Source organism: Equus caballus, chromosome 11 (assembly GCF_041296265.1).
Source record: "Equus caballus isolate H_3958 breed thoroughbred chromosome 11, TB-T2T, whole genome shotgun sequence".
Classification (NCBI taxonomy): Eukaryota; Metazoa; Chordata; class Mammalia; order Perissodactyla; family Equidae; genus Equus; species Equus caballus.
The window spans coordinates 34339585-34366664 of record NC_091694.1 but is presented as its reverse complement, the minus strand read 5'-3'; the positions used below and the strand labels follow the sequence as shown (position 1 = coordinate 34366664).

The 27080-nt window shown below is 36.0% G+C and overlaps 1 protein-coding gene across 1 annotated transcript in view; it reads right to left on the bottom strand.

Moving 5' to 3' along the window:
• Positions 1-4442: 4442 nt before the first annotated feature.
• Positions 4443-27080, bottom strand: part of MED13 (mediator complex subunit 13) — a 101193-nt gene continuing 78555 nt past the window's right edge. The window contains exons 21-30 of the mRNA XM_023652937.2: positions 19791-20010; positions 18956-19147; positions 18542-18765; positions 16256-16398; positions 15592-15750; positions 15288-15473; positions 13414-13562; positions 11754-11927; positions 8755-8855; positions 4443-8415 (exon numbers count right to left, since the gene is read on the bottom strand). Of these exons, the coding sequence (XP_023508705.1) occupies positions 8283-8415; positions 8755-8855; positions 11754-11927; positions 13414-13562; positions 15288-15473; positions 15592-15750; positions 16256-16398; positions 18542-18765; positions 18956-19147; positions 19791-20010 (1681 nt within the window). The 3' untranslated portion in view covers positions 4443-8282. The remainder of the gene's footprint in view (positions 8416-8754; positions 8856-11753; positions 11928-13413; positions 13563-15287; positions 15474-15591; positions 15751-16255; positions 16399-18541; positions 18766-18955; positions 19148-19790; positions 20011-27080) is intronic.

Sequence of the window (27080 nt, the reverse complement as noted above, 5' to 3'; positions counted from 1 at the left end):
ACTTTTTAAAACTGTAAAAACTGGGAAAGTTATACATTCCTACTCTGCTGGGAGGTTTCAGTTTTCCAGTTTCTGAGATCCTATCTGCAAGTTCTTCAGCACCCAGCATGTAATTCATTTGAATCTGGCGACTCGAGCAACTAGCTCCTTTAAATCAGTTGACTATCTCAGATTTTAATTCCATCATATGTATATCACTTTACATTTCAGAGCTTGAATATCACCCTCCAAGCTGATTTCTTTTTCTTTGGGGTACATTGGGGCAAAAGGGAAATAAAGTTTAAGTACTAAATACTTTATTCTTTGTGTCTTATCCATCCTCGCTCTTGCTAGAAACATATTTCAAACGTCCTTATTGTTGCCTTTAAGCATCTTTTTTTCTCTTGCATGACTTGGTTCATTCTGGACTTGACTGTTCCAGAGAACATGGATATTTTATGAATCAGACCTTGCATTTGTATTTTACAAATTTCAAAGTGTTTTCTGCAGTTTTCTTTGAGGTTCACAAAGCTAGTTAGGAAGGTATGGTTACTATTGAGTTCATGTACAAAGGAGAAGATTGAGACTTCAAGAGGTTCAGTATTTTGCCTGAAGTCACAAGCTAGGTGGCAAAGCAAGGAGCACAAGAATCCTAATCCAGTGATCCTAAACTGTCTCTACTAATGTGAAAGCGAGTCCTAACTAGAATTTTATAACTTCATTGAAATTATTTGCAAAACTCACACTTCAGCTAAGTTCTGGAGTTGCAGGTGTTTATCACAAGAAGTCTATTCAAAAAATATTTCAGTGCCTTACTACATGCTAGGTGTTGTGTTGAATTCTGGAAATACAACACTAAGTAAAGTAGACCAAATTTCAGCCCACATGGAGTCATTTGGTAGGGGAGACAAATAATCAGACAACTGTTAACTATGAGACACACTATAAAGGCTCCATATAGAATATTACAATAAGAGTATCTAACAAGTGGACCTGATCTGAGGCAAGAGTGTATGTGGAAATTAAGGGGAGGTCTTAAGGCAAGAATAACCACCATGGGACTTTCAAAGAACTCAAATGCCTAAGAGGCTAGGAGGAGAACACAAGAAAGGTGCATTCTGAGGCTTGTGAAGAAGTAGGCAGGGAACAGATCCTGTAACACTTGTGCTATTTATATTTAGAGCAAGAAGCAGCCAGAAAGGGTTTTAAGCTACCACATAAAGCACACACTGAAAGTAGAGAGACTGAGTTAAGAGTATATTGCAGTGGTCCAGCCAGGTTAAGGTTGTTTTATGTAATACCTTATATGGCACTAGATAATGCTAATCTATACTAAGGTCAGGCCAATAGAAATGAACATATTTGATGGTCAATACACAAGACTGATCGTTCCTGATGATTAGTTACAAGGAAGAAAGTTTATGGTTTGCACAACTTGAATGGATGGTAGTGCCATTCACAGTGACAAGGAACACTATTAAGGACCAGGTGGTTTTTGTGGAGGAAGGTTGTTGGTTTTAGTCAAAAATACAGAATTAAGGGAAAAAAAAGAGAACCAAGACTTACACTCAGGCATTCTGAATGCAAGTCTATAAGACCTTACATAGTTTGAGGACTATTTATATGTATATATATATATATGTGTGTGTGTGTGTGTGTGTGTGTGTGTGTGCTTTTTTTGAGGAAGATTAGCCCTGAGCTAACTACTGCCAATCCTCCTCTTTTTGCTGAGGAAGACTGGCCCTGAGCTAACACCCATGCATCTTCCTCTACTTTTTACGTGGTATGCCTACCACAGCATGGCTTTTGCCAAGCGGTGCCATGTCCGCATCCAGGATCTGAACCGGCGAACCCCGGGCTGCCGAAGTGGAACGTGCGCACTTAACTGCTGTGCCACCGGGCCGCCCAGGGACTATTTAAATCTATCACTCAGTAAGATTTTTTTCTCTGTAGTAGGCAGTGGTAAAAATAAGTGTCTTTAAAACATCAACCTTTTTAACCTCACAAAAGGTCTTACCTAACAGTTCTGCTGGCTTGCTCTAGAAGAAAATACAAAACAAAAATCACCTCAGGGGCCAGCCTAGTGTTGTAGCAGTTAAGTTTATGTACTCCGCTTCAGTGGTCCAGGGTTCTCTGGTTTGGATCCCTGGCCCAGACCTACACACTGCTCATCAAGCCATGCTGTGGTTGGCATCCCATATATAAAGTAGAGGAAGATGGGCATGGATGTTAGCTCAGGGCCAGTCTTCCTCAGCAAAAAGAGGAGGACTGGCAGTGGATGTTAGCTCAGGGCTAATCTTCCTCAAAAATAAATAAAATAAAACTGTTATTTAAAAAAAAAAGAATCAGCTCAAACAATATCAGTTTCTATCAGTCTCAAACAATTTATGGCTATAGCTTTAGGACTCTAAGAATGAGGGTTCTTTAGCTTTCAGGCCTGGATTGATAACTCTCCTAGAGTATACACATGAAGATATATAAAGGTAGACAATAACAGAATAGATGACTCACGAATAAATTCAAGACATTTAAATTTATCTTTTACCATAAACCAAAAACACGGATTCTCTTCCTTTCTCTTTTGTTTTTGCTTATGTGAACCCTTCAGATAACTCAGGGTGCCCTTTGGACTTCTATACTGTTAATTGCATGTTCTTGGGAGCAGGGGGAATCAACTTATCTGAACTAGTTGTTAATAGAGCAATATACCCTTAATAACTTGTTAAGCAAAGCCTGGACATTTCATTTAACACGCTTAAGAGATAATGGTTGGGGCTTGCCCCGTGCCCGGGTGGTTAAGTTTGCGTGCTCCGCTTTGGTGGCCCAGGGTCTCACCAGTTCGGATCCTGGGCACGGACATGGCACCACTCATCAGGCCATGCTGAGGCTGCGTCCCACATGCCACAACTAGAAGCACCCACAACTAAACAAAATATACAACTATGTACCGGGGGGCTTTGGGGTGGAAAAGGAAAAATAAAAAATCTTAAAAAAAAAAAAAAAAAAAGATAATGGTTCCCACTAAATAGCCATGCTTCCCTAGAAACTGTAAGATTTCAAAGGTTATTTACCCCAAATGGTTTGAATATAGTTCAAACTGCATTTCTAACGTTATCCAGAAGTGGATATTCTGCCTCTGGATTTCTTAAAAATCTACAGTGACCACCATATGCTCCAAATATTTTTTTAACAATTCTGATTGTAACAATTCTGTCTCAGGCATATTTTCATGGTAAAATCATTAAACAAAAAGAAAATGTGTCAGATGTTGTAATTTTGATTCTAGAAATGTGGTAAATGTATTTATATCTTGAGTAATAACTGGTATTATTTCAAGTCACCTCATCAAGTTATTTAACAAATAAATTTATGTACATAAATAATGCACTACTAATATCAAGAGGGCAAGATAGTTTCCATATGCAGTTTCAAAATGTTCATCATATTTCACATAGCTTTATCTCTCAATCTGTAGTTCTTAATTCACACAGAGAACTCTGGCAGGAAATTTTGCAAAAGATTCTCAAGGACGGAATTAACTAGCATTTTGAGCTTTCAAGTCTTGGATGTGACCAAGATGCAGCACAGTGGGTCACAATGTAAAAAGTGTATTTACTTAAAGTAGGGAACATGTCTATCTATAACTAAACAGCTTGAATTCTTAATGAATATCAATACCTTATGCATTGTACAAATGAGCATTTGATTTAAGCTACTGAAGAAAAAAAATATCATATCCTTCAGTAAGCCACTCAATAATTTTTCAGAGATTGGTTTTCAATACTGAAAACTACAAATAGTAAAGAAAGGTGATATGCAGTTGTGCAAGAAGTGAATACTAAAAAAAAGCTTGATTTTGCCTATTTTTAGTCATACGTAAGACTACAGTAAAAAAATAGAAAAAATCAGAGATACTATAAACTATGAGACAAAATAATTTAAGACAAAGTTTCAACAACATACACCTTCTTTTAAAGGATTATTTTTAAAAATTTTGCTGGCAGAAATTATTTCAGAATGACCACAATTTGGGGGTTTGTCCTTAAGTTTAGACAAAAATATTTTAAGTGGCTGCTTATACAAAATGGGTAGTTATTTCTGATGCACTGTTCATATCTGAACACCTACGTTTCAAAAACATTTATGCGATCAAAAAAACAGGATAGAGCTAAGCTTTAAATATGTGCTGGTACCTTGTTTATACTAGAAAACTGATCAAACTGATCAGCCTAAAAGAAATTAGTATGTATGTACATATGCAATTTCCCTATACATTATACACCATATATGCTTATATATAAAATCTTTTTTTAAAATAAAATACTTCAGACAGAGAAGTTAAAAGTCCATCCACCAGTTTTTAGGGGGCGCTTTCCATTTATAAATGACAGAAAAATAATACTGCGACTAATCTTTACACAATCTTAAGATGGAAATATTTTCAACAGAATGAGACAGCACAATGAAGGCTTCATGAATAATTTATTCCATTTGAAGTTTTGTTTTTTTGTTTTTTTTTTAAAAAGTATAAACCTTTTCATTTCCTCAATCACAATTTGTACAGCTCAGTGTTATGGCATTCGGCAGCAATAGTGTTTGTTCCTTATTCTGTTTTTTTGTCACGTTAAAAAAAAAAAGCGATTGGACCATATTAAATGTCACTGCTAAACAACAACTTTAAAACGCCCCTTCATAAAGTGACCAAGCTATTTTGAGAGCTGATGCTGACATGTCCAGTGATGACATTACAATTTGTAGTTTAAACTCAGTAACTTTAAGGTCCACAAATCCAGTTTACTTTGAAAATTAAAGCTATTTTAAAACTTCATGAACACATTAACCTGAGGAGTATTTTAGGTCCCAAATCCAGTTTTTCAATTAATACTCCACAAAAAAGAAAACACATATATAAAATTTTAAACCACAGTTCTGGGCCCATCAAAACACCAAGAAAAACTGAAAGGTTAAGATTTCCAGCTGATTTTGGGGGGATAGGGGAGGCAAAAATAAAATGTATGTCAAAACATTCTTCCTTAATTTAGACAAACTAAAATCTCAAGAGGAAACCCAGACCAAAAGAGCACTCATGCAACATTAAATGTATTAATAGACTGATATGCGATGCCATAGTGGATGAGTAGCAAATTATATGATGCAACAGCATTTAAAAACTTCCTTTTAATGTATTCAATTTGAACATTTTAAATAATGCAACATAGTATTTTGATATTACAGTATTAACATAGTGCTTGATTAAAGATCTGCAAATCTTTGTAGTAACACATTAAGTTAAAAAATTACCTCAGAAGGTAAATATGAAGACGAAAGGAGAATATTTTAATACAGTAATCTGTGCCATACTGACAATTGAGTACGAATACAGCTGAGGATAGTTGACTAAGTAAGAGCTTAATTTTAGTGGTTTAAGAAAAGTTTAGAAAGATTTAAAAATTACAGCTACTTTAAAATTTAAGGATTACATATAAGTACACTTGGTGGCCCTCTGGCCAAACAATAAGGTGTACAGAATTTATTCATACAGTGTTAATTCACAGTCCTGATAACTGAATGGCTTGCATAAGAAAGGTATGGCTAGATGTTTCTCACTGGCTGGAAGCAGACATTATATAACTAATCTTTTAAAATGCCAAAATACTGAACTTCCACCCTGCTTTGTAATGGATAACTGCACAAAAAAAAAAAACCCAGACATTAGCACTGTAGCAAAGAAGTCAAGGTGTTGGTGATCAACTGGTATAAAGTATATTATTTTGCTTACCTACTTAAAACAAAACTATTCATACTTGTCTGTGACAGTACATTAGTAAGTCAGATCCATCATCCTGCATAAAAGGCTTAGTTTTTTTTTTTTCTGAAATAAGTCTCCTGACCTTCCCTAATGGCTATTTAATAATTTTTCTATTTGAGTGTGAATTTATATATGAAGGGAAGAAAAAAAAATCTTATCAGTAAATCCTGTGTATTTGGGAACTACTCCCTGATTCCCAGATAAAAAGGAATTGTATACTAGGTTCCTTCCTTATGGCTCCATATAAAAGAAACTGTTAGGGAATAATATTTTAAAAATCTAATTTCAAACTGAGGTGTGGTTACTATAGGCTAGTGATTTTAAACAACTGAGAATACCGCTTTTATTTAAGTCACTATTGAGCTAAGTATATAAAAATGGTACTTTTTATAGAAATTCCAAATAAGCATCTTTTCCCTCAAACCTCAGACAAGTTTTTTTAAAGTAAGTACAGAACATCTGTAGTGTGTTAGCATAATTAAAAATGAATGCAGAGATGTGATCTTTAAATTTTAATTTCAAAATATGCTGACCATTGGGATTGCATTATAATTTTGAAAAAATGATTGAAAACCTTTGTCACCAATTGTGTTTTCTTTATAGAAAAAACAAGACTTGCTAATGTTTCAATATACACAATTTGAAGAAGTTATATTGTTTATAAGAAAGTGATATTTAAGCTAAGCGTATAGTATTTACAAAACAAGGTTCAGTAAACAAAACAAAACATACCAAATTACAGTTTTGTAAATACAATTGATTTTGTCCTTATAGAGAATTAGTGAATGTACAAAATCAGAATTTTGCTAGACTGCTTCCAAGAAAGGTAGGTAGACTTGGTGACTGTGAATTCAAGTCAGCAACACAGGCGAGAGGCTAACTTGGACTCTCTTGTGAGCAGCACTGTAGAAAGGATTTTTCAAGGGGGTAAAGCCTGCATGAAAGCAGTTATCTTGGCATGTGCAAACAAGAAGGGGAAAGCTGGATTGAAGGAAGGGGTGAATTAAAGTCCCTAAAATTCAAGTCCCTTCTTTAGGGAGGTGAGAACCTCCTTGGCATATGCCCTGCCTTAATCTGAGCTGTGTTATAGAAAAGTACAGACTCTGGTGTTTGGGACTGCCATCTCCAAACCAAGAAAATTAAATAAATAAAAAAGGCAAAAGGATAAACAGGTTACGTTTAGAAAATGGTTCTTTAACTAGTGGAATAGTCTGAATACCAGAATTCACTGAGAATCTATTTACACCACAGTTTGATTGCACACACACACCCATACATATGCATACTCTCACACACATTCCCAATCTTTAATTTAAAAAAAAGTCAAACAATCAAGAGTGACTGCTCTTAAAATAATTTGTAAAATGCCTAGAGCTGGGCTAAATTTCAACCTTATAGCAGATCCTGAAGATAATTTTCATAATTAATAATATTCCCATGCCTAGATGTGCCACTGTTAAAACCGAAAAAAATTTAAGCATGTAACATTAAACACCAAAATTAGTTTAAGCATTCAGTAGCAAATGTTTTTCTTGTAAAACTAAGTTTCTTTCACTGGAAATGGCCTGAAATATTAGTCATAGCCCTAAACCATAGTACAAAATATAACTGAAGAATTCTCATTTTATTCTAAGTTAAACCAACTAACAATATCACTTGTATATTGCCATCATGTTATTCTGTAAAGGTGTGATATATAAAATGCTGTAAGACCTGGTACCTTTTCAATTTATAAACACAGTGAACTTCATTACTGTACATGTACTCTGCAACTACAGCTTAGCTGTAAATCCTCCACACACAATGGCATGGACATTATTCCCCCTCTATCCCCATTAAACTGTACATCGAGACAATACAAATTTACTGTCCCACCCACCCCCTTACAAAAAAATAATACTCTAAAAGCAACCCTACTGCAACTTTTTAATTAAGACGATTACATATATTTTAGACCAATTGCTTTAAAGCAAGAAGGCAGTATAAACCTTCTAGGAAAATTTTTATAAAAGAGGTTAAGAAATATAAGACAATTTATACATTTAAAAACTTACAATAAATAAGAGATGCAGGCATTTTTGAATACTAGATACTATAATCCAATACAAGAACATCTTGATGTTCTGAAGCCATATGTTGAAATTCATTGTTCCTCATGTTTCCTCTCCATGCTTTTAATATTCATTTAACATGACTGGGTACTATGGCTCATTACTTTTCACAAATACTGTGACTGGAAAAAAGAAGGTTAATTTTGCTACGAAAATGTTATAATACGTTTTGTATGATCAGTCGTCATCCTAAAGTGTTCAGTATAGTCAATGAAAAATAGCAGGGTTATAGCCCCTCCCCCCAAGTCAAAACAATATTTGTTGAAGTAATAAGAATTAGACCCATCACAAATTACTTTCACTGAGAAGATAACTGTAACTTGATCTTGCAGTGAAATTCTTTTTTCCTTGTTCTTTTCTTGCACAGTTCCATCAAGTGAAGATCACAGCATATTCATGATAAAGTTATATAACTGATTCAGCACCACAAAATGAATTGGGAGACATGAGCGTCTGTCCTGGATTGCAGGGTCACAGGTTAGCCAGGAGAGTGCATTGTACTGTTCCAAAACAAACCTGAAAGCAAATAAACTGTGTAAGTCATGTATTTATTTACACTGTAGATTTTGGAAGCAATTTCCAATTACGGTATCTAAGAGTCAAAGTGACTTAAAAAAAAGGTGAAAGGTATGGAATAGAGAGTGCTTGGGGAGATTAAAGACAATTAATTTTCATAAAAACTATTCTCAAAAGTAGATGTTAGAAAGATCACTCATTCTGAATGCTATAATTCATGTAGAGAACCAAGGGTACACAAGTGTAAACTACTGCCAAAATGAGAAGAATATATAGGGATCAACATGATATTCTTTCAAAATTGTAATGGAGAACCCTTAATGGTAAAAAGAGCTGTACCTGAGGACATCTGAAGTCTGATTTGAGTCAAGTGGGTGGGAGTGTTTACTGTGAAGCAGCTCGTCAGATTGCACTGAAGGCACGTGGAGGTGCAAAGAGGCCTAAAAAATAACAGGTAGTCAGTCAGCCAAATGGAAAAAATTTATTAGTTCTACCTTATTCTCCTCCCAAGGTTTCCTCCTTGATGAAATACATTTTAAGACCTATGTAACGAATTGGAGCCACGATAAAGATGCTTGTTCTTTTTTAACTAATTCATTACAGAAGTAATTTTTAATTGTATAACTTATAGTGAATCTTAATTCCTTTTCTTCAGCTTTATTGGTTTTGAGACTACATAATAATCCTAAAAAAAGGGCTTCCAATTATCTTCTAAGTGAAACCTGCCTAGATGTGTAAAGTAAATGTTTAAGGAAGCAGTAAACTGATAAACCTGAGTACAGTCTGTCTCTAGGTTATACAGAACTTAGACTATGCAGATATACCCATGTCTAGCACTGGAAAAAGTAACAGGAGTAAGCATATGCAAATAATACTTATAAAGCTCTAAATCGTAAAGCTACCTTTGGTCAAACTGTGAGCACTCTTAAGTAACATAGTGCACAGCTATCTTCTTTTGCCCACTCAATTTCAGAAGGGAGGTTCAGTAACAAGTGACACACCCATTCATGTATGGCAATGAAGAGTGGAAGAAAGATATGTGGTGCTCTTCTTCACATTTTAATTAAAGAAAGTAAATCATTTTGTTTACAAGTCAATACATATAACAGTGTTAAAAAGCTATGACAAGATGGTGGTACTGACTGCAGAAACTCTTGGTAGATCTCATTCTGTATACTGTAAATGGTGCTACAGTCGTGCATTACTTAACAAAGGGAATACATTGTGAGAAACGCATAGTTAGGCAGTTTCATCCTTGTGTGAACATCGTAGAGTGAGCTTACACAAACCTAGATGTAGAGCCTACTACACATCTAGGCTACATGTCACTAATCTTATGGGACCACCATCATACACTTGGTCTGTCGTTGATCAAAACGTCATTATGTGGCGCATGACTGTCTTTTATATTTAGGTGCTCTCTCCTCTACAATTGTAATAAATGTATAAACTCTTGAGTCATATATTCAGGAATATAACCAAAGATATATATGTTTCAACTGCCCATAAACTCTTTAAGTTATAAGCAAAGTTTCATGTAGCAGATCACTACAAATTAAAGGAATGTAATCAGTACCAGTGCTCTAATTTCTATGATAAAAAGATTTTTCAATCATCTAGGTAACAACCTATTATTTTTCCAAGCAAAGAGAAACATACCAGGTGGTTTTATTATCTATGGTGTAGAAAATAAAATGGAATGTATGAAAACAAAAAGTGAACAAAATTATGGTAAGTTATGCCTTACCTGGTAATTCAGACCAGAAGTCCTAATCTTGTTACACTGTATCTGAGGGTGAATGCCCACTTTACACTATCCTCTCTGCAAATAAATATTGAGTAGAAAAGAATCTGGATAGTCCCTTGGAATTTCTGTAAAGTGGTGTTTCCTAAAAAAATGTTCCGTGAAACACTAAGGTCATGAAGTATTAATAGGTGTTACACAATCCTTTCCTTGTGTATTAAAGTAAGTTTGGGAAATGGTGGGTAAACAATGTATTGCTGCTGTTTTTCAGAGTCTTTAATGTGCGTACATGTATTGTAACAACAAAAGGGGACAGAAAGCATGTGCAGCGTTTCCCAAAGGACCAAAGAACCCTTTGTTTTGTAGAAACTCCAAGGGCTACTATTTGAAGAAACCCCCTTGGGAATATGTTCTTGTAATAGGATCTGTATAGATCACTGCACGTATACAGGAAGGGGAAGAAAGTCATGATAAAAAACTATTACCTTGGCTGACACTCTCTAAATATATTATCTCATTAATAGTCAATTCAGATCAACAGCTATTGTATTCTTTATGAATACACTACAGAAGTTCATTATTTAATGTCAAATGTCATTGACTCAATGGTATGTGGGCCAAGGGTATCAAGATTTAATAGCAACAGGCTTAAAAGATAGCAACAAGCCTACTGGTTGAAGTACCCACTAAAATATAACCCCAAGAAACTGAGGTATATCATCTAACTTTTACCCTACAAATAAAAATCACTTGGCAAGTAGTTAGGTCAGCATGACTTACGGAATAAAACAGTTAACTTCTGGTGGGATTACACAAGAATACGTGAATCAGAGCTGAATTTGTTATTTTGGAAAGTAGTAGCAACAGCAGTAATAAACTCCGGTTAGGGCTTTCACATCTCATTTTACCATTTTGTGATTTATCTCATCCTCATTATATCACTTGCTAATTAATTTGTTTTGATAAAATAAGTCATTATGGGTCTAAGAATCTCATAACTGGAAAAGCACTCAATAATTTTAACAGCAATTTACACACAGCTAGAAAGCTTTTTAAAGGAGATAGTAAATGGACCTAAATATCAAGGATTCTTACAAAGATTATGAATCCTTTAATCCCTAAAATAATGTGGCATAATAGGAGTGCCCTATGATGTAATTCAAAGAATAACATTATAATCATTAAAATATCCAGGTTCTAATCTTTAGTCTACTACCAATTTATGACTTCACATATATGAGTTTTTCTGAACTTTAATATCCTCACCTAGAAATGAAAAGGTTAGATTAAAAGTAACATAAGGTTCCTCCTAACTCTAAACTTCCGTATGTGCAGTTGAAAATAATAAGAGCAAGGGCCCCAGAAGTTTGACTTAAGATTAATTAGAAGTTCAAACTTAATATGAATTTAAAAAGTAGAGTTGTTTCATCATAATTAGATAATTCTCTTTGTGATCTTGTCTAGAAAGTCTTATGTGGCAATGCATTTAAGACCTTAGACAAAAGCTACAGACTGCATAAAACCACTTCTATGTTTCTTAGGACGTAAGTCATCAATTAGCATTATTTAGGAACTAGCAAAGAAATGGCAATACCTTAAGAAAGAGGGGACACTGATATTGTGCTTGAGGACATGCTGACCAGAACCAGTCAGGTAACGGACCCGCTTTGGCAGTTGATACAAAGTAACCAAGGGCCAATGGTTGCTGAAGAATATTAGTTACTTCATCATGAGATTCTGTTGAAAGGAGCCGATCAGTACCCTGACCCTTAAAAAAGACAAAATCAAAAGTGTGTTAGTTCATTTGACATACCTAGGCACTAGATACAAATACAGAATGGTTTATAGCAATCAGTTTCATTATCTTATGACTTCTGTTTTAAAAAATACTGAAGGATATTGAAAAAAATCAATTGCTATGTACTTAGAAGAATATCATATTAGTAATAGCATTAAAAGAATGAGTTTTAAGAGTTGCATGAGGAAATGAATATGCCAACTGTTTAAGAAGTTTGTACTATGATGCCAAACCCCTGTTCAGTGATGTATGTGTGTGTGTGTGTGTGTGTGTATAAACCTTTGCGGCTGACTGAAAAATACAAAATGTTCAATGAAATTTCTAACTTATTTGCTAATACTCTCCCAACTAATTCCTGACCATCACACCCCAATCCAAAAGGTGGATTAAATTTAGCTTTGTTCATCTATCACTATCTATAAAATGCAGTTAATAGTGTTTTAGAAATCATGATGGCAACAAGAAGGGACAAATATTAAGTGATGTGCATATCCTTTGGACTAGTCAATGTATTTCTTGGTATTTATTCCAAGGAAACTGATAAAAAGAAGAAAAATGATATGAATAGAAATGTTCATTGCAACACTAGCTATAAAAGAAAAAAAGAAAATACTTAAATGTCTCACTTTTTGGGAATGATAGAACAAATTAGGGTAAAACAACAATGCAATATTAAAATGCTGATCATACTTATTGAAAGCTGTGATACAGATACATGTGGAAGGAAGGTAATGTGCTAAAAGTACAAATGGTTTTATTAAAGTGGTGATATTATTGGTGCTTTTCCATATACACACACACACACACACACACACACACACACATTTTTTTTTTAATAATCTCATTTCTTTCCTGTTAAAAAAAGGAGGAAAGGATGCAAGATAAGATTGGACAAAAGTTTTTCCTTATTTTAAAAAGACAGGTTCTAAACATATGCATACTACAATAATCAAATAACCACTATATATAATTTCAAGCAAAGATGTTATTCAAGTGAAGCCAAATTAGTTTTGAATTCAAATAGAAGGACAAGACAGCCTGTTTCCATAACTGCTGTCAGTGTTTTTTCTGTCCTTATGAGAAAATTAATATTCTCATATATTCCTTCTCACAGCCCTGCTAAGAATGGCAGCACTTAGAGCAATATACTGACTCTCAGATAATCTGATCCCATACTTGAGTACAAGCTATGGTGAAGTGGCAGGAAAACTACAAGAGAAGGGCTAATGCCAAGTAGTCTAGAAAATATGAAGTCAGGGAAAACAGAGTCTTAAAGACTCTCTTATTAATGTATAATTAAAAGCACTGACGTCTATAAACAAAAGTGCACGAATGTATTATTAATCTCACTTCTTTAACCAATTTCCAAGGAAAAAAGTGTTCTATTTCATATATCAATCCACTACTAAGTTAATGAATGACACTTAGATCAACTGAACTTTTATAACAGGGTTACCTTGCCAGCATCACCTCCATGGGGGTAATGAGATCCTGGAGAATGTACAGGAGACCCCGTTGGAGATGCAGGAAGAATATTAATGATATCGGGGTCAAGATCGTCTCCTGTGTCTAACAAATCAAAGATACCCATTGCATCTGCTCCATCTATACAGGAGAAAGAAAAAAATTAAATACTCCATTCTTCATATCCCATGGTCATTTACAGGAGAGGGTTAAAATAAATTAATGCATTTCAACCAAAATGGGTTAATTTAACATCATCTACTGAATGCCTACCATGTGTCAAGTACTGTGCTAGGAGCCATATAAACAATTATGCATAAACAAGCACGAGGTAGTCTGAATAATGCCCCCTCCAAAGATGTCCCTGTCCTAATCCCAGGAATCTGTGACTATGTTACCATAAAAAACTCTGCAGATGTGATCAAGTTAAGGATCTTGAGATGGGGAGATTATTCTGGACTATCCAGGTGGGTCCTAATAAGAGGGAGGCAGTAGGGTGAGAGTGAAGGAGATCTGACTATACTACAACCACTAGCGTTGAAGATGGACGAAGGGGCCTTTGAGCAAGACATGGAGGTAATCTCTAGACAAGGAAACAGATTCTCCCTCAGAGCCTCCTGAAAGAACCAGCCCTCCAGACACCTTGACTTTAGGCAGTAAGACTGATTTTGGACTTCTGTCCTCCAGCACTGTAAGATAATTCATGTATTGTTTTAAGCCACTAAGCACGTGGTAATTTGTTACAGCAGCAACAGGAAATTAATACAAAGCGAACACAGTATGCTGGAAATGAAAATGTATTTAAAATGAGACTATTCACAATTAACACCCAAATTCTCTACTATTAAATAAAATATTGTATAACACACTAAATGAAAAGAATAGCTAATACCCGTATTTTTGACTTTAGAGATGTGCCATTTTCTAAGGTAACTCAGAGCAAGAGCGGAATATCATTTATTTTCTCTTCTACTAAAACAATCTGTAAGTTCATGCAGAAAAGTTACATCCCTATTCTGGCAGTTTATAAAAACTGCTATATCATTTTGGCAAATTAAAAGACGAAATACAAAATGAGCTGCAAAGTTTATGTACAGGTAACTCAACAGTACAGGCATAAACCTGTACAAACATTTTTTGATCAACGTTGCCTTTTAAAATAAGTAAATATTTATGGGATAATTCACGGCACCAGTTCTCATATCAATAAGGTAGAAGAATAGTTGTGTAAGTTTCCTATTGCTACTTTACCAATTACCACAAATCTGTTGACTTAAAAGATCGCACATTTATTCTCTTATATTCTGGGGGCCAAAAGTCCGAAATCAGTTTTATTGGGCCAAAATCAAAGTGTGGGTCATTAGGCCAAAATCAAGGTATCGGCAGAGTTACTCTCCCTCTGGAGGCTCCAGGGGAAAATCTGTCACCTTGTCTTTTCCAGCATCTACAACTGTCTTCCTTGCATTCTTTGGCTCATGACCCCTTCCTCTAGCTTCAAAGTCAGCAGCATGGCATGGTTTCTTTCTGACTTTGCTTCACTCTGTTGCCATCACATGGCCTTCTCCTCTTTTTTGCATAGTCAAACTTCTCTCTGCCTCCCTCTTATGAGGATACATATGATTGTTTTGGGGGCCCACCTGCATAATCCAGGATAATCCCTCCATCTCAAGATTCTTAACTTAATCACACCTGCAAAGTCTTTTTTTCCTTTTTTTTTTTTTTTTGCCATTTAAGGTAAGATTCACAGGCTTCAGGGACATTCACAGGACATGGGTATGTTTTGGGGGGCATTATTTGGCCTGCAACCTGCCACAATCATCAAGACTTATTTTATATTTGCAAACCTTTAAAGAACAATTCACCTACCATTGTTGGGATTGAAAGCTAAGTCCAAATTTTCAGTGGTATAAGTAGCTGAAGCTACTTGCACAGAAGCAGAAGTAGGGAACACAAGTATATGAGTACATGATGTGTCCTGTGGGGTATTTAGCTGAGACGTCTGCATGTTTAGAGTGGTGCTTCTTCCAAATACAGAACCAGTTGACACAGAATCTGAAAAGAAAATGGAGGGTATTTTTTTCTTTTAATAAATGAAGAATCAATTTTACATAATACCTAGAAACTTAAGTTCATAAGGAATTAAATCTGATATAAACTAAAGACAGCTAACCTGGCATAATAACAAAAGAGCCTTGGGGTTCCATTGCGACCAAGCAAGCACTGAGAATGCTGGGAGAGTCTGCAGCAGATATACCACACATTCTACACATGTCTTTGAGCCTTTTACTTAGAGACTGCAAGTTCCGACGACTCAGCAAACAGCTCCAATCTGTGGGTATCAACAGTAAAAAAAAAAAAAAATCCAAAGTAACAGCACTGTTATCACCCTGTAGAACCAAAGTTAAAATATAGTTTTAAAATTAGTATTTTCCTCAAATAGAAGTCATCATTAAGCCAAAAATCTCTTATTGCTGATGTTACTCAACATCCTTTATCCCTCAACCCTTAATGTAAGCCAGTAATAAGTACCATCTGCCAAATAGAGGATGAGTTGAATAATAAGCAGAAAGGGGAAAAAATGGAAGATGGCACATGAGAATAGTAGTAATAACACTGATATTAATGTTGCAATATATGTAAAATGTTCTTTTAAAATTTGAATTAAGCCATGTGTGGCCTAGACATATGTCATTCCCCTTCAAAAACAAAACAAAAAACTAGTTTTTATAACCTTTGCATTTTATTCAGTATATATACCTAGATGTGGTCTGAACAGTGTATGAATTAACATAAAATAGAAATTTAAGTACTAAATAATAAAAGCACAATTTTACCTTTCAATTCTCCATGACCAATCCTTCCTAGACGGCCAATTACAACTCTCCATGGTAATGAACTCATTTGTACAAGTCCTAAGCACCACTCCCAAAGTTTCTGTAAACCAAATCTTCTAGCAGATCCTTTTTTCCGACGAGCCCTATAGGGAATAAAAAGACAGTCACAGATATTCCTAAAATTCACATGATGACGTTTCAAAAGAGATCAAATTTGTGAAAATCTGGTTCCTTAATTTTAATGCTTGACACTTTTTATACAAGTCCTAAGCAAGACTATATATAAAATCATAGTTTGGCATGCTAGTTTGTGTTCTTTTATTTTTTTATGTTTTTTTTATTTTTTTGAGGAAGACTAGCCCTGAGCTAACATCTGCCACTCACCCTACTCTTTTCCCTTTTTTTTTTTTTTTTTTTTGCTAAGGAAGACTGGCCCTAAGCAAACATCCATGCCCATCTTCCTCTACTTTATATGTGGGACGCCTGCCACAGCATGGCTTGACAAGCAGTGCATAGGTCCACACCTGGGATCTGAACCAGCGAACCCCAGGCCACCGAAGCAGAACGTGCAAACTTAACCACTGTGCCACCAGGCTGGCCCCTGTGTTCTTTTAATACACATTAAAAGATACACTTCAAATGAAAAATTGTTTATGAACCACCAAAATTCACCAGAAACACTGCTCTACACCAGAGATTGGCAAACTTTTTCTTTAAACGGCCAATATTTTAAGCTTTGCAGGCTGTCAAGATTCTGTTGCAACAATTCAATCGGCTGCTGCAGCATGAAAGCAGCCACAGATAATACTTAAATGAATGTGGCCAAATTTGGTCCATGGGCTATAGTTTGCTAACCCTTGCTCTATACTTTAAGTTGAATAACATCAAAACACCCTACTTTCTCAGACCAAACAACACTGTTATATTTTCTGCATGTGTGTCCTTTATCAGGCAAGTATGTAACATAAGCACTCTGTGACTGAACAACAGTAGCTACCATTTATTGCATACTTACTACATACCAAGCATTGTGCCCAATTCACAAGTAATACTTCATTTCATCCTAACAACCCTATGAGGCAGATAAAATTATCCTCACAATTTCACAAAGAAGTAAGCTATAGCTCAATGGGCTAAAGTAATTTTCTCAAGATCACCTAGCCAGTAAGTGGCAGAGTTGGGATCTGAACCCAGGTCTCTCTGACTCTAGAGTTAGACCTCTTAACCATTATCTCACTTCAACTTTCAGTAAAATGGCAATACTACCTTTGTATTGGAAAAGCGGTATTATTCTTTCTCTACTCTCTTTCTATTCTTCACAGATAGGCATCCTCTTTCCAAAGCTCACTTAATTGGCACAACTATCCCATTAAAAAGAAAAGTCAAAATGCGTCAAGGAAATAAGGTATGAATTACTGCTGTAAGGTTTATAAAATAGTCAATAAATCTTTATAATCAATATAAAATTAATATTCCTATATTCTGCTTCTTCAGCACCACTATAACCTAATAATCATTAAATATTTCTGCACATAATCAATTTTTGAACTTAAAGGAACAGAACCTTTATATAATAAAGAAAATAAAGGATAGAACCAAACCTTAAAACTGAAAATTACTTCATGGACTTACTTTTCAGGTTGTCATAGACAATGTTCACTAGCCTTGAAACATGTTACTAGAAATGTCTATTAAGTGATCACTCAATATAAGGCTCACCTGCTGTGACCTATTAGTTATAGCCTTCATAAATAACTGGTCAATATATAATTACTAGAAGAAGAAATCTAAAAGAAAGGCTACTATTTTCAGAAGACACTCCAACATTTAAAAGGTAAAATTTTCAGTCAACAATTTTAGTAGGGGAAGTTAACTCACTGAGTTAATTAGGGACTATATCTCAGATGGTATACGAGAAAAGTAAATGTTCTAGGATGCTTTACCAGTTTTTTTTCATTGCAGAGGACTTTCTAGTTCCATGTCTCAAAATTGTTCAGGCTAAAATCAATGCCTCAAGCTTTAATACATAGAATTTAGGGACTTTAATCTCTTTTGTCTGTGTAAAAGAGATTAATCAAAATGATTTTTAATTCTCTTAATTCTACAATATAAATATTCACTACAAAAAAAGTGAAAAGCACACCAAATCCCAAGACTTAATATTTTAACGTATACAACCTTTCAAACAGTTTTCTATTCATTAAAAATAAAACATAAGGAGTGTGTGTGGGTATGAATTATTTTAAATGGGATGATATAATGATACATTTAAGGAAATATAAGTACCTATTTGGGACATCGATGTTAATGATACAAGTTTCTAAAAGTTCTCCATATAGATCTGTGCAAGATGCAAGAATCCATCTTTGATCATGAGATAAACAGTAGCCCACGAAAAGAACATTATATTTCTGTCCGGCTTCTCCAAATGTTTCTCCTAGCTCTGTCTGTTTATCCTTCACTGGAGCCAGAATAAAAGGAGGTGTATAAAGCCGAATACACTCTGGTCTCTGTAAAATAAAAAATTAAGGTACTATGGTACTTACACAATCATAGAAAAACTTTTTATTGAAAATGTGATATATTATCTCCATCCAAGTATAAGAGAATTGAAAAAGGATAGTTAAATAGAGAACTGCACTTCGTATTGCATAAAATGTATAGTCATTCAATAACTTTGGTCATGGAAAACATACTTACATCAGGACTCTTAAGAGCAGTCTCCATAGCTAAACCTGGACCAAAGCCAGTCAATGTTTTCACATTGGTTGATGTTGGAAGTGGTCTCCGACACTGGGTAAAGGCCGAAAAAGCCAGGGATTTTAAATGCTGGGTATAGATTTGTCTATCTTCATGCTTCACAGGTTGTAACAGGTACTGACAAGGAACAATCTAAGAATTATAGGCAAATATTACAAATGTTAAACTTCTAAAAAAAAATAAAAAGAACTGTGAAGTCCAAAACTCTTAACTTTTACTAGGAAATTTAAACAAAACCTAATTAAAACAGTCTAAAGAATTACATTTTCTTATCTGTTATATAAGATTTTTAATAAAAAGTCAATCTTACCAAAGCTATGTAAAAACCTTTAAATATTTCTAAGCAATTAATATTGTCATGGACTAGTCCTGTTACAGTCTATAAAGAAATAATTCAAAATGTCTGCAAACAACTTAATATGGTTAATCTCTTTCTACTTTCTTGCAACCTTGACTTATTTAGAACTCTAGCTTATACAGGTCCATGCTCTATTTTTCTATTTAAGCTTATGAATTTAAAAACTGGCTTATAAAAGTAAGACAGAAGAAACATTTAATGTACTTAACGCAATCTTTTTATTCTCCATTATTACTGTGGTATGATTATAAAGTTTATCGTTTAAAAACTCCTTAAGATTTCTATCATAATATCACTTAAAATCAATAGAACTTGGCTTTTAGAAAATCAATATGGGCAAAGAATAGTATCTTTGAAACTTCTGTCAAGATCAAACTGTTTTATATAAATTTAACTTGCAACATTTATCATTCTTACCTGTACAGAAACAGTACTCTTAATATGAGAAGGAAGAGTCTGGACCATTTCCAGAAAACATCGAAGCAGCCCCAAAGTCCATACATTGGAAGAATTAGTGCTCTCATCTTTATTTTCATATGTAAAAGGATCAATTATATAGACGACAATTGCAGGTGGATAAGTGATTGCATGTGAATCACCATCTGTGGGGATGCCCACTTTATCCCGATCCATTGTGCTAAAATTTGAGATAGAAATAAGACAGTTAGGAAAAAAGTTGTACTGTACCTCTCATGGGATAGCATCAAAGCAGGTTCTCAATATCTTCTCCCTATTTTGTGGTGGGGGAGTGTCACAGAGCCTCTCTAAAAATGAGGGATCTCTCTTTTCCTCCAAAGAGAACTGTAAACATTATACACACAATTTCATGATGTATAAAAAAACCCTTGCATTAAAAGGTCTTGCACGGAAAAAAAAAAAATTCTTAAAATCACAGAGGATCAGAAATGCCAGAGAGCTGAGTGCCTAAGTGATAAAACTGAGATAGGTAGGTTAAATGAGCTTCCCAAGATCACAAAGCTGTCTAGAAGCAGAGCTAGACCAGAAAGAAAACAGGTTTCCAGATTTAGTCAACTTTCTACTACATTTTTAGAATATACACATTCATTTCATACTTTATAACTTCAATGATGAATAATAAGATTCATTCTTTGATGGTGATACAATTTTTCTAAAACTCCCAATCTATTTAGATGTTCAAGATAAATGGATCAATCTGGGTAATTAATAGTTGGTTTTTACTCACATAAATGAGTCTAACTTTGGGCAAAACTGCATCTGGGTAGATGAAAGACATAACCAAGCTCAGGCTGACCTAACCTATAAATCAAAAGGGAGTCTCACTCAATACCTTCTTCATAAAAGGAATAAAGAGAGAGGTGATGTCAGCATCATGGCAGAGTGAGCTCTTCCCTTGGACTCTCCCCTCTAAAATACAACCAAAAGAACATTCATACACCAATAGAGGACATTCACACAACACAAAAGACATCTGAGAGACCCACACAGCCATACATCTGAAGGTAGTGATGGGACTGGATCATCTGGAGAAAGTGGAAGCTGATCAGTAGGAGCTCTGCTGAGAGAGAGGGGCGACAGCTTGGGGAGGGGCGCAGGCGAGAAAAGGTGCCTGGACCCTGCCCAGCACTCCAGCCCCACAAACGACTGTAGCACAGCATGGAGAGCAAGGTGGCAGCAGCTGGGGGAAATGTGCAGGTGAAGAAAGGGGTCCCACACTCCAGCCCCACGATCGCCTGGAGCACAGCGCAGAGAGAGAGGCAGCAGCTGGTGGAGCCCCATGATCGCCCAGAGCACCACACAGAGAAAGAGGCAGCAGGAGGAGGCATGCAGGTGTAAGAAAGTGCCCCTTCCCCTGTCTGGCACTCCAGTCCTGCAATCGCCCAGAGCTCCACACAAAGAGACAAGAGGAGGCTGGGGGAAGCGCAGGTAAAGGAGGGCACCCCTTCCCCTGCCCAGTGCTCCAGATCTGCCATCAGTCAGGGCTTTGCACAGAGAGAAAAGAAGTCAGTGGCTGGAGCTGGGGAGCCCCGACTGTGCTGGGCCCAGAATACACAGCACCTGATCTCCATCCAGTGGCAGCACATGGCAGCTACGACTAGATAATAATACTCTGTGGAGGCAAAAATCCACACCATCAAGCAGCATGAGAAAGTATATTAAATCTCCAGACCAGAAGGAAACTGACAAGTAGCTAGAAACCAACCCTGAAGGCACAGAAATCCAGAACCTAAATGACAAAGAATTCAAAATAAGTATCATAAAAAAACTCAGTGAGTTACAAGAAAACACAGAAAGACAAATTACTGAATTCAGGAGGTTCTTCACAAAAGAGATTGAAACTCTAAAGAAGAACCAATCAGAATTCTTGGAGATGAAAAACACAATCGATGAGATAAAGAAAAATCTGGATTCCCTAAACAACAGGTCCTAAAATATGGAGGACCTAATTAGCAATTTAGAGGAGAGTTCTATAGAAATGCTTCAGAGGGAGGAGAAGAGAGAACTAAGACTGAAAAGAAAGGAACAAGTTCTCAGAGAAACATCTGACTCAATTAGGAAATGCAACATAAGGATTATAAGTATTTCAGAGAGGGAAGGAGGAGAATGGAGCAGAAAGCTTGTTCAAAGAAATAATAGCGGAGAACTTCCCACCCTGGGGAAGGTGATATAAATCCACATGAAACAGGCTATCAGATCTCCTAACTATGTCAATGTAAAAAGACCTACTGCAAGGCATTTAGTAGTAAAGCTGGCAAAAGTCAATGACAAAGAAAAAATACTACAGGTAGCAAGGCAGAAGAAAATAACTTACAAAAGAACCCCTAATCAGGCTTTCAGCGGATTTCTCAGCAGAAACCTTACAGGCTAGGAAAGAATGGAATGATATATTCAAAATCCTGAATACTCTATCCATTGAAAATCTCCTTCAGATATGATGGAGAAATAAAAACTTCCCCAGACAAACAAAAGCTAAGGGAGCTCATCACCACAAGACCCTCCCCACAAGAAATCTCCAAGAAGGCCCTCATACCTGAAAAAAAAAACTAGCAAAGGGGCTACAAAGCCCTGAGCAAGGAGTAGAATAGGTAGGCAATAACCAGAAAATGGTAGCTCTCTATCATATCAGGTTAGTAAACACTTAACTTTAACATCAAGGATAAAGAAAAGGAAGAAATCAAAATAAAAATAATCTCATCATTTTGATGACAAACTCACAACACAAGATGGAATAAGATATGACAAAAATAACTTAGAAGGGGAAGAGGAAAGGGACAGAATCAGTACAGTCTAAGGAAATAAGAAGCTATCAGAAAATGGACTATCTCAAATACGAGATTTTTTATACAAACCTAAGAGTAACCACTAAACAAATAATTAGAACAGAGACATTTACAATAAACAAGGAGAAAATGAAGAAAACCTACATAGAAAACTACCTAATCAAACTAGTAGTCCAAAATACATAGGACAAGAAAAAAAGGAAATGCAGAGGAACTAGAAAACATGGGATAAGATGGCAGTATTAAGCCCTCAGATATCAACAGTCACCCTAAATGTAAATGGATTGAATTCTCCAATCAAAAGATAGAGTGGCAGGATGGGTTAAAGAACAAGACCTAAAAATATGCTGCCTTCAGGAAACACATCTCAGCTCCAAAGACAAACACAGGCTCAGAGTGAAGGGATGGAAGACGATACTCCAAGGTAAGGGCAAACAAAAGAAAGCAGGTGTTGCCATACTTATATCAGACAAAGTAGACTTCAAGATAAAACAGGCAAAGAGAGACATAGAGGGGCAGTATATAATGATTAAAGGGACTCTCCATCAAGAAGACATAACACTTATAAACATATATGCACCTAAAACAGGAGCAGCAAGGTACATAAAGCAACTATTAACAAACCTAAAAGGAGATATTAGCGACAACACAATAATAGTAAGGGGCCTCAATACCCCACTTACATCAACGGATAGATCATCCAGATAAAATGTCAACAAGGAGAGTGGAATTAAGTGAAAAACTAGACCAGATGAACTTAATAGATATATATGGTGCACTCCATCCAAAACAGCAGAATATACATTCTTCTCAAGCACACATGGGACATTCTTAAGGATATACCATGTATTGGGAAACAAGGCAAACCTTAATAAATCTAACAAGATTGAAATCATATCTACTACCTTTTCCAACCATAATGCCATGAAACTAGAAATCAACTATAAGAAAAAAGCTGGGAGAGGAACAAAAGTGTGGAGACTAGACAACATGCTACTGAACAACTAATGGGTTGTCAAAGAAATAGAGAGAGAAATCAAAAAATATCTGGAGACAAATGAGAATGAAAACACACCATACCAACTCATATGGGATGCAGCAAAAGTGGTCCTAAGAGGGAAATTTATAGCAATACAGGCCCATGTCAACAAATAAGAAAAAACTCAATCTTAAAACTACACCTAACAGAAAGAGAACAAAGCCCAAACTCAGCAGGAGGGAAATAATAAAAATTAGAGCAGAAATAAATGATATTGAAACAAAAAAGACTGTAGAAAGGATCAGTGAAATGAAGAGTTGCTTCTTTGACAAGATAAACAAAACTGACAAACCCTTAGCCAGACTCACCAAGAAACAAAGAGAAAAGGCTCAAATAAATAAAATTAGAAATGAAAGAGGAGAAATGACAACAGATACCACAGAAATACAGGAACAACATGAGGAATGAAAACCACATGATTATCTCCATAGACGGAGAGAAAGCATTCAACAAAGATCCAACATCCATTTATGATTAAAAAAAAAACCTCTCAATAAAATGGGTATGGGGCCGGCCCGGGGGTGCAGGGGTTAAGTTGGCACATTCTGCTTCTCAGTGGCCGGGGTTCGCCAGTTCGGATCCCAGGTGCGGACAGGGCACCGCTTGGCAAAAGCCATGCTGTGGTACGTGTCCCATGTATAAAGTAGAGGAAGATGGGCATGGATGTTAGCTCAGGGCCAGTCTTCCTCAGCAAAAAGAGGATTGGCAGTAGTTAGCTCAGGGCTAATCTTCCTCCCAAAAAAAAGAAGGGTATAGAAGGAAAGTACCTCAACATAATAAAGGCCATATATGACAAACCCACAGCCAACATTATACTCAATGTGGAAAAACTGAAAGCCATCCCTCTGAGAAGAGGAACAAGATAAGGGTGCCTACTCTCATCACTTGTATTCAACATAGTCCTGGAGGTTTTGGCCAGAGCAATTAGGCAAGAATAGGAAATAAAAGGAATCCAAATAGGAAATGAAGAAGTGAAACTCTCACTCTTTGCAGATGACATGATTTTACATACAGAAAACCCTAAAGAATCCATCAGAAAACTATTAGAAATAATCAACAACTAGAGCAAAGTTGCAGGGTACAAAATCAACTTACAAAAGTCAGTTGCATTTCTATACTCTAGTAACAAACTAACAGAAAGAGAATTCAAGAATCCAATCCCACTTATGATCACAACAAAAAGAATAAAATATCCTGGAATAAATTTAACCAAGGAGGTGAAAGATCTATACGATGAAAACTATAAGACATTGTTGAAAGAAATTGACGATGACATGAAGAAATGGAAAGATATTCCATGCACATGGATTGGAAGAATAAACCTAGTTAAAATGTCCATATTACTTAAAGCAATCTACAGATTCAATGCAATCCCAATCAGAATCCCAATCACATTCTTCACAGAAATAGAACAAAGAATCTTGAAATTCAGATGGGGCAACAAAAGATCCAGAATAGCCAAAGCAATCCTAAGAAACAAGAACAAAGCTGGTGGCATTGCAATCTCTGATTTCAAAATATATAACAAAGCTACAGTAATCAAAACAGCATGGTACTGGGGCCAGCCCTGTGGTCAAGTGGTTAAGTTCGTGCACTCCACTTCAGTGGCCCAGGGATTTACCAGTTCGGATCCTGGGGGCGGACCTGGCACCACTCATCAAGCCATGCTGAGGTGGCATCCCACATAGCAGAGCCAGAAGGACCTACAACTAGAATACACAACTATGTACTGGGGGGCTTTGGGGAGAAGAAGAAGAGGAGGAAAAAACCCAACATGGTACTGGTACAAAAACAGGCACACAGATCAATGGAACAGAACTGAAAGCCCAGTAATAAAACCACACATCTACAGACAGCTAATCTTCAACAAAGGAGCCAAGAACACACAATGGAGAAAGGAAAGCCTCTTTAATAAATGGTGCTGGGAAAACTGGACAGCCACATGCAAAAGAAAGAGAGTAGACCAGTATCTTTCTCAAAATGGACCAAAGACTTGAAGCTAAGCCTGAAAACATAAAACTTCTGGAAGAAAATGCAGGCAGCACACTCTTTGACATCACACTTAAAAGGATCTTTTCGAATACCATGTCTACTCACACAAGGGAAACAAAAGAAAAAATAAACAAGTTGAACTTCATCAGACTAAAGAGCTTCTGAAAGGCAAAGGAAACCAAGATTAAAATGAAAAAACAACCCAACAACTGGGAGAAAATATTTACAAAACACTTATCTGATAAAGGGTTAATCTCCATAATATATAAAGACCTCACACAACTAAACTACAAAAAAACAAACAACCCAATCAAAAAGTGGGCAGAGGATGTGAACAGATATTTTTCCAAAGAAGATCTACAGATGGCCAATAGGCACATGAAAAGATGCTCAACATCACTAATCAGGGAAACGCAAATGAAAACTACACTTAGATATCATCTTACACCCACTGGAATGGCTACAATAACCAAGACAAAAAATAACAAATGTTGGAGAGGGTGTGGAGAAAAGGGAGCTCTCATCTACTGCTGGTGGGAATGCCAACTGGTGCAGCCACTATGGAAAACAGTATGGAGATTGCTCAAAGAATTTAAAATAGAAATACCATACGATCCAGCTATCCCACTACTCGGTATTTATCCAAAGAACTTGAAATCAACAACAGAAACAAACTTTTGCACCCTTATGTTCATTGCAGCATTATTCACAATAGCCAAGACATGGAAGCAACCCAAGTGCCCACTGACTGATGACTGGATAAAGAAGATGTGGTATAGATTATATACAATGGAATACTACTCAGCCATAAAAATGACAAATCATGCCATTTGCAACCACATGGATGGACCTTGAGGGTATTATGTTAAGCAAAATAAGCCAGACAGAGAAAGACAAACACCGTATGATTTTACTCATACGCAGAATATAAACAAACTTACAGATGAAGAGAACAATTTAGTGGTTACCAGGGGAAAGGGGGGTGGAGGGGCACATTTATATGATGTCTGACAAATATTAATATACAACTGAAATTTCACAATGTTATAAACTATTTTTACCACAATTAAAAAAAAAGGAAAAGAAAACTGTCATCATCACTGTTGTCATTATAAATAACTCATGTTTGGAAGCATTGTGTGAAGCACTTAATGTATATTATATCCTATGGTTCCCATTTTACAGATAAGGAAACAAGCTCAGAAAGGTTAGATAGCTTTCTCAAAGTCAAATAGCCAGTAAACAGCAGAGACTGAAAGTCAAACCCTGGTACGACTCAAGCTTCTAAACAGGGTGGTTCAACAATGACTTCTTAATCACTGTAGTAATTTGCATAAGCAAACCTACTTGACAATTATGTCACAGAACAGATTCAAGCATCATACAATAGTTGGACTAAAGGGTTTCTGAGGTCAA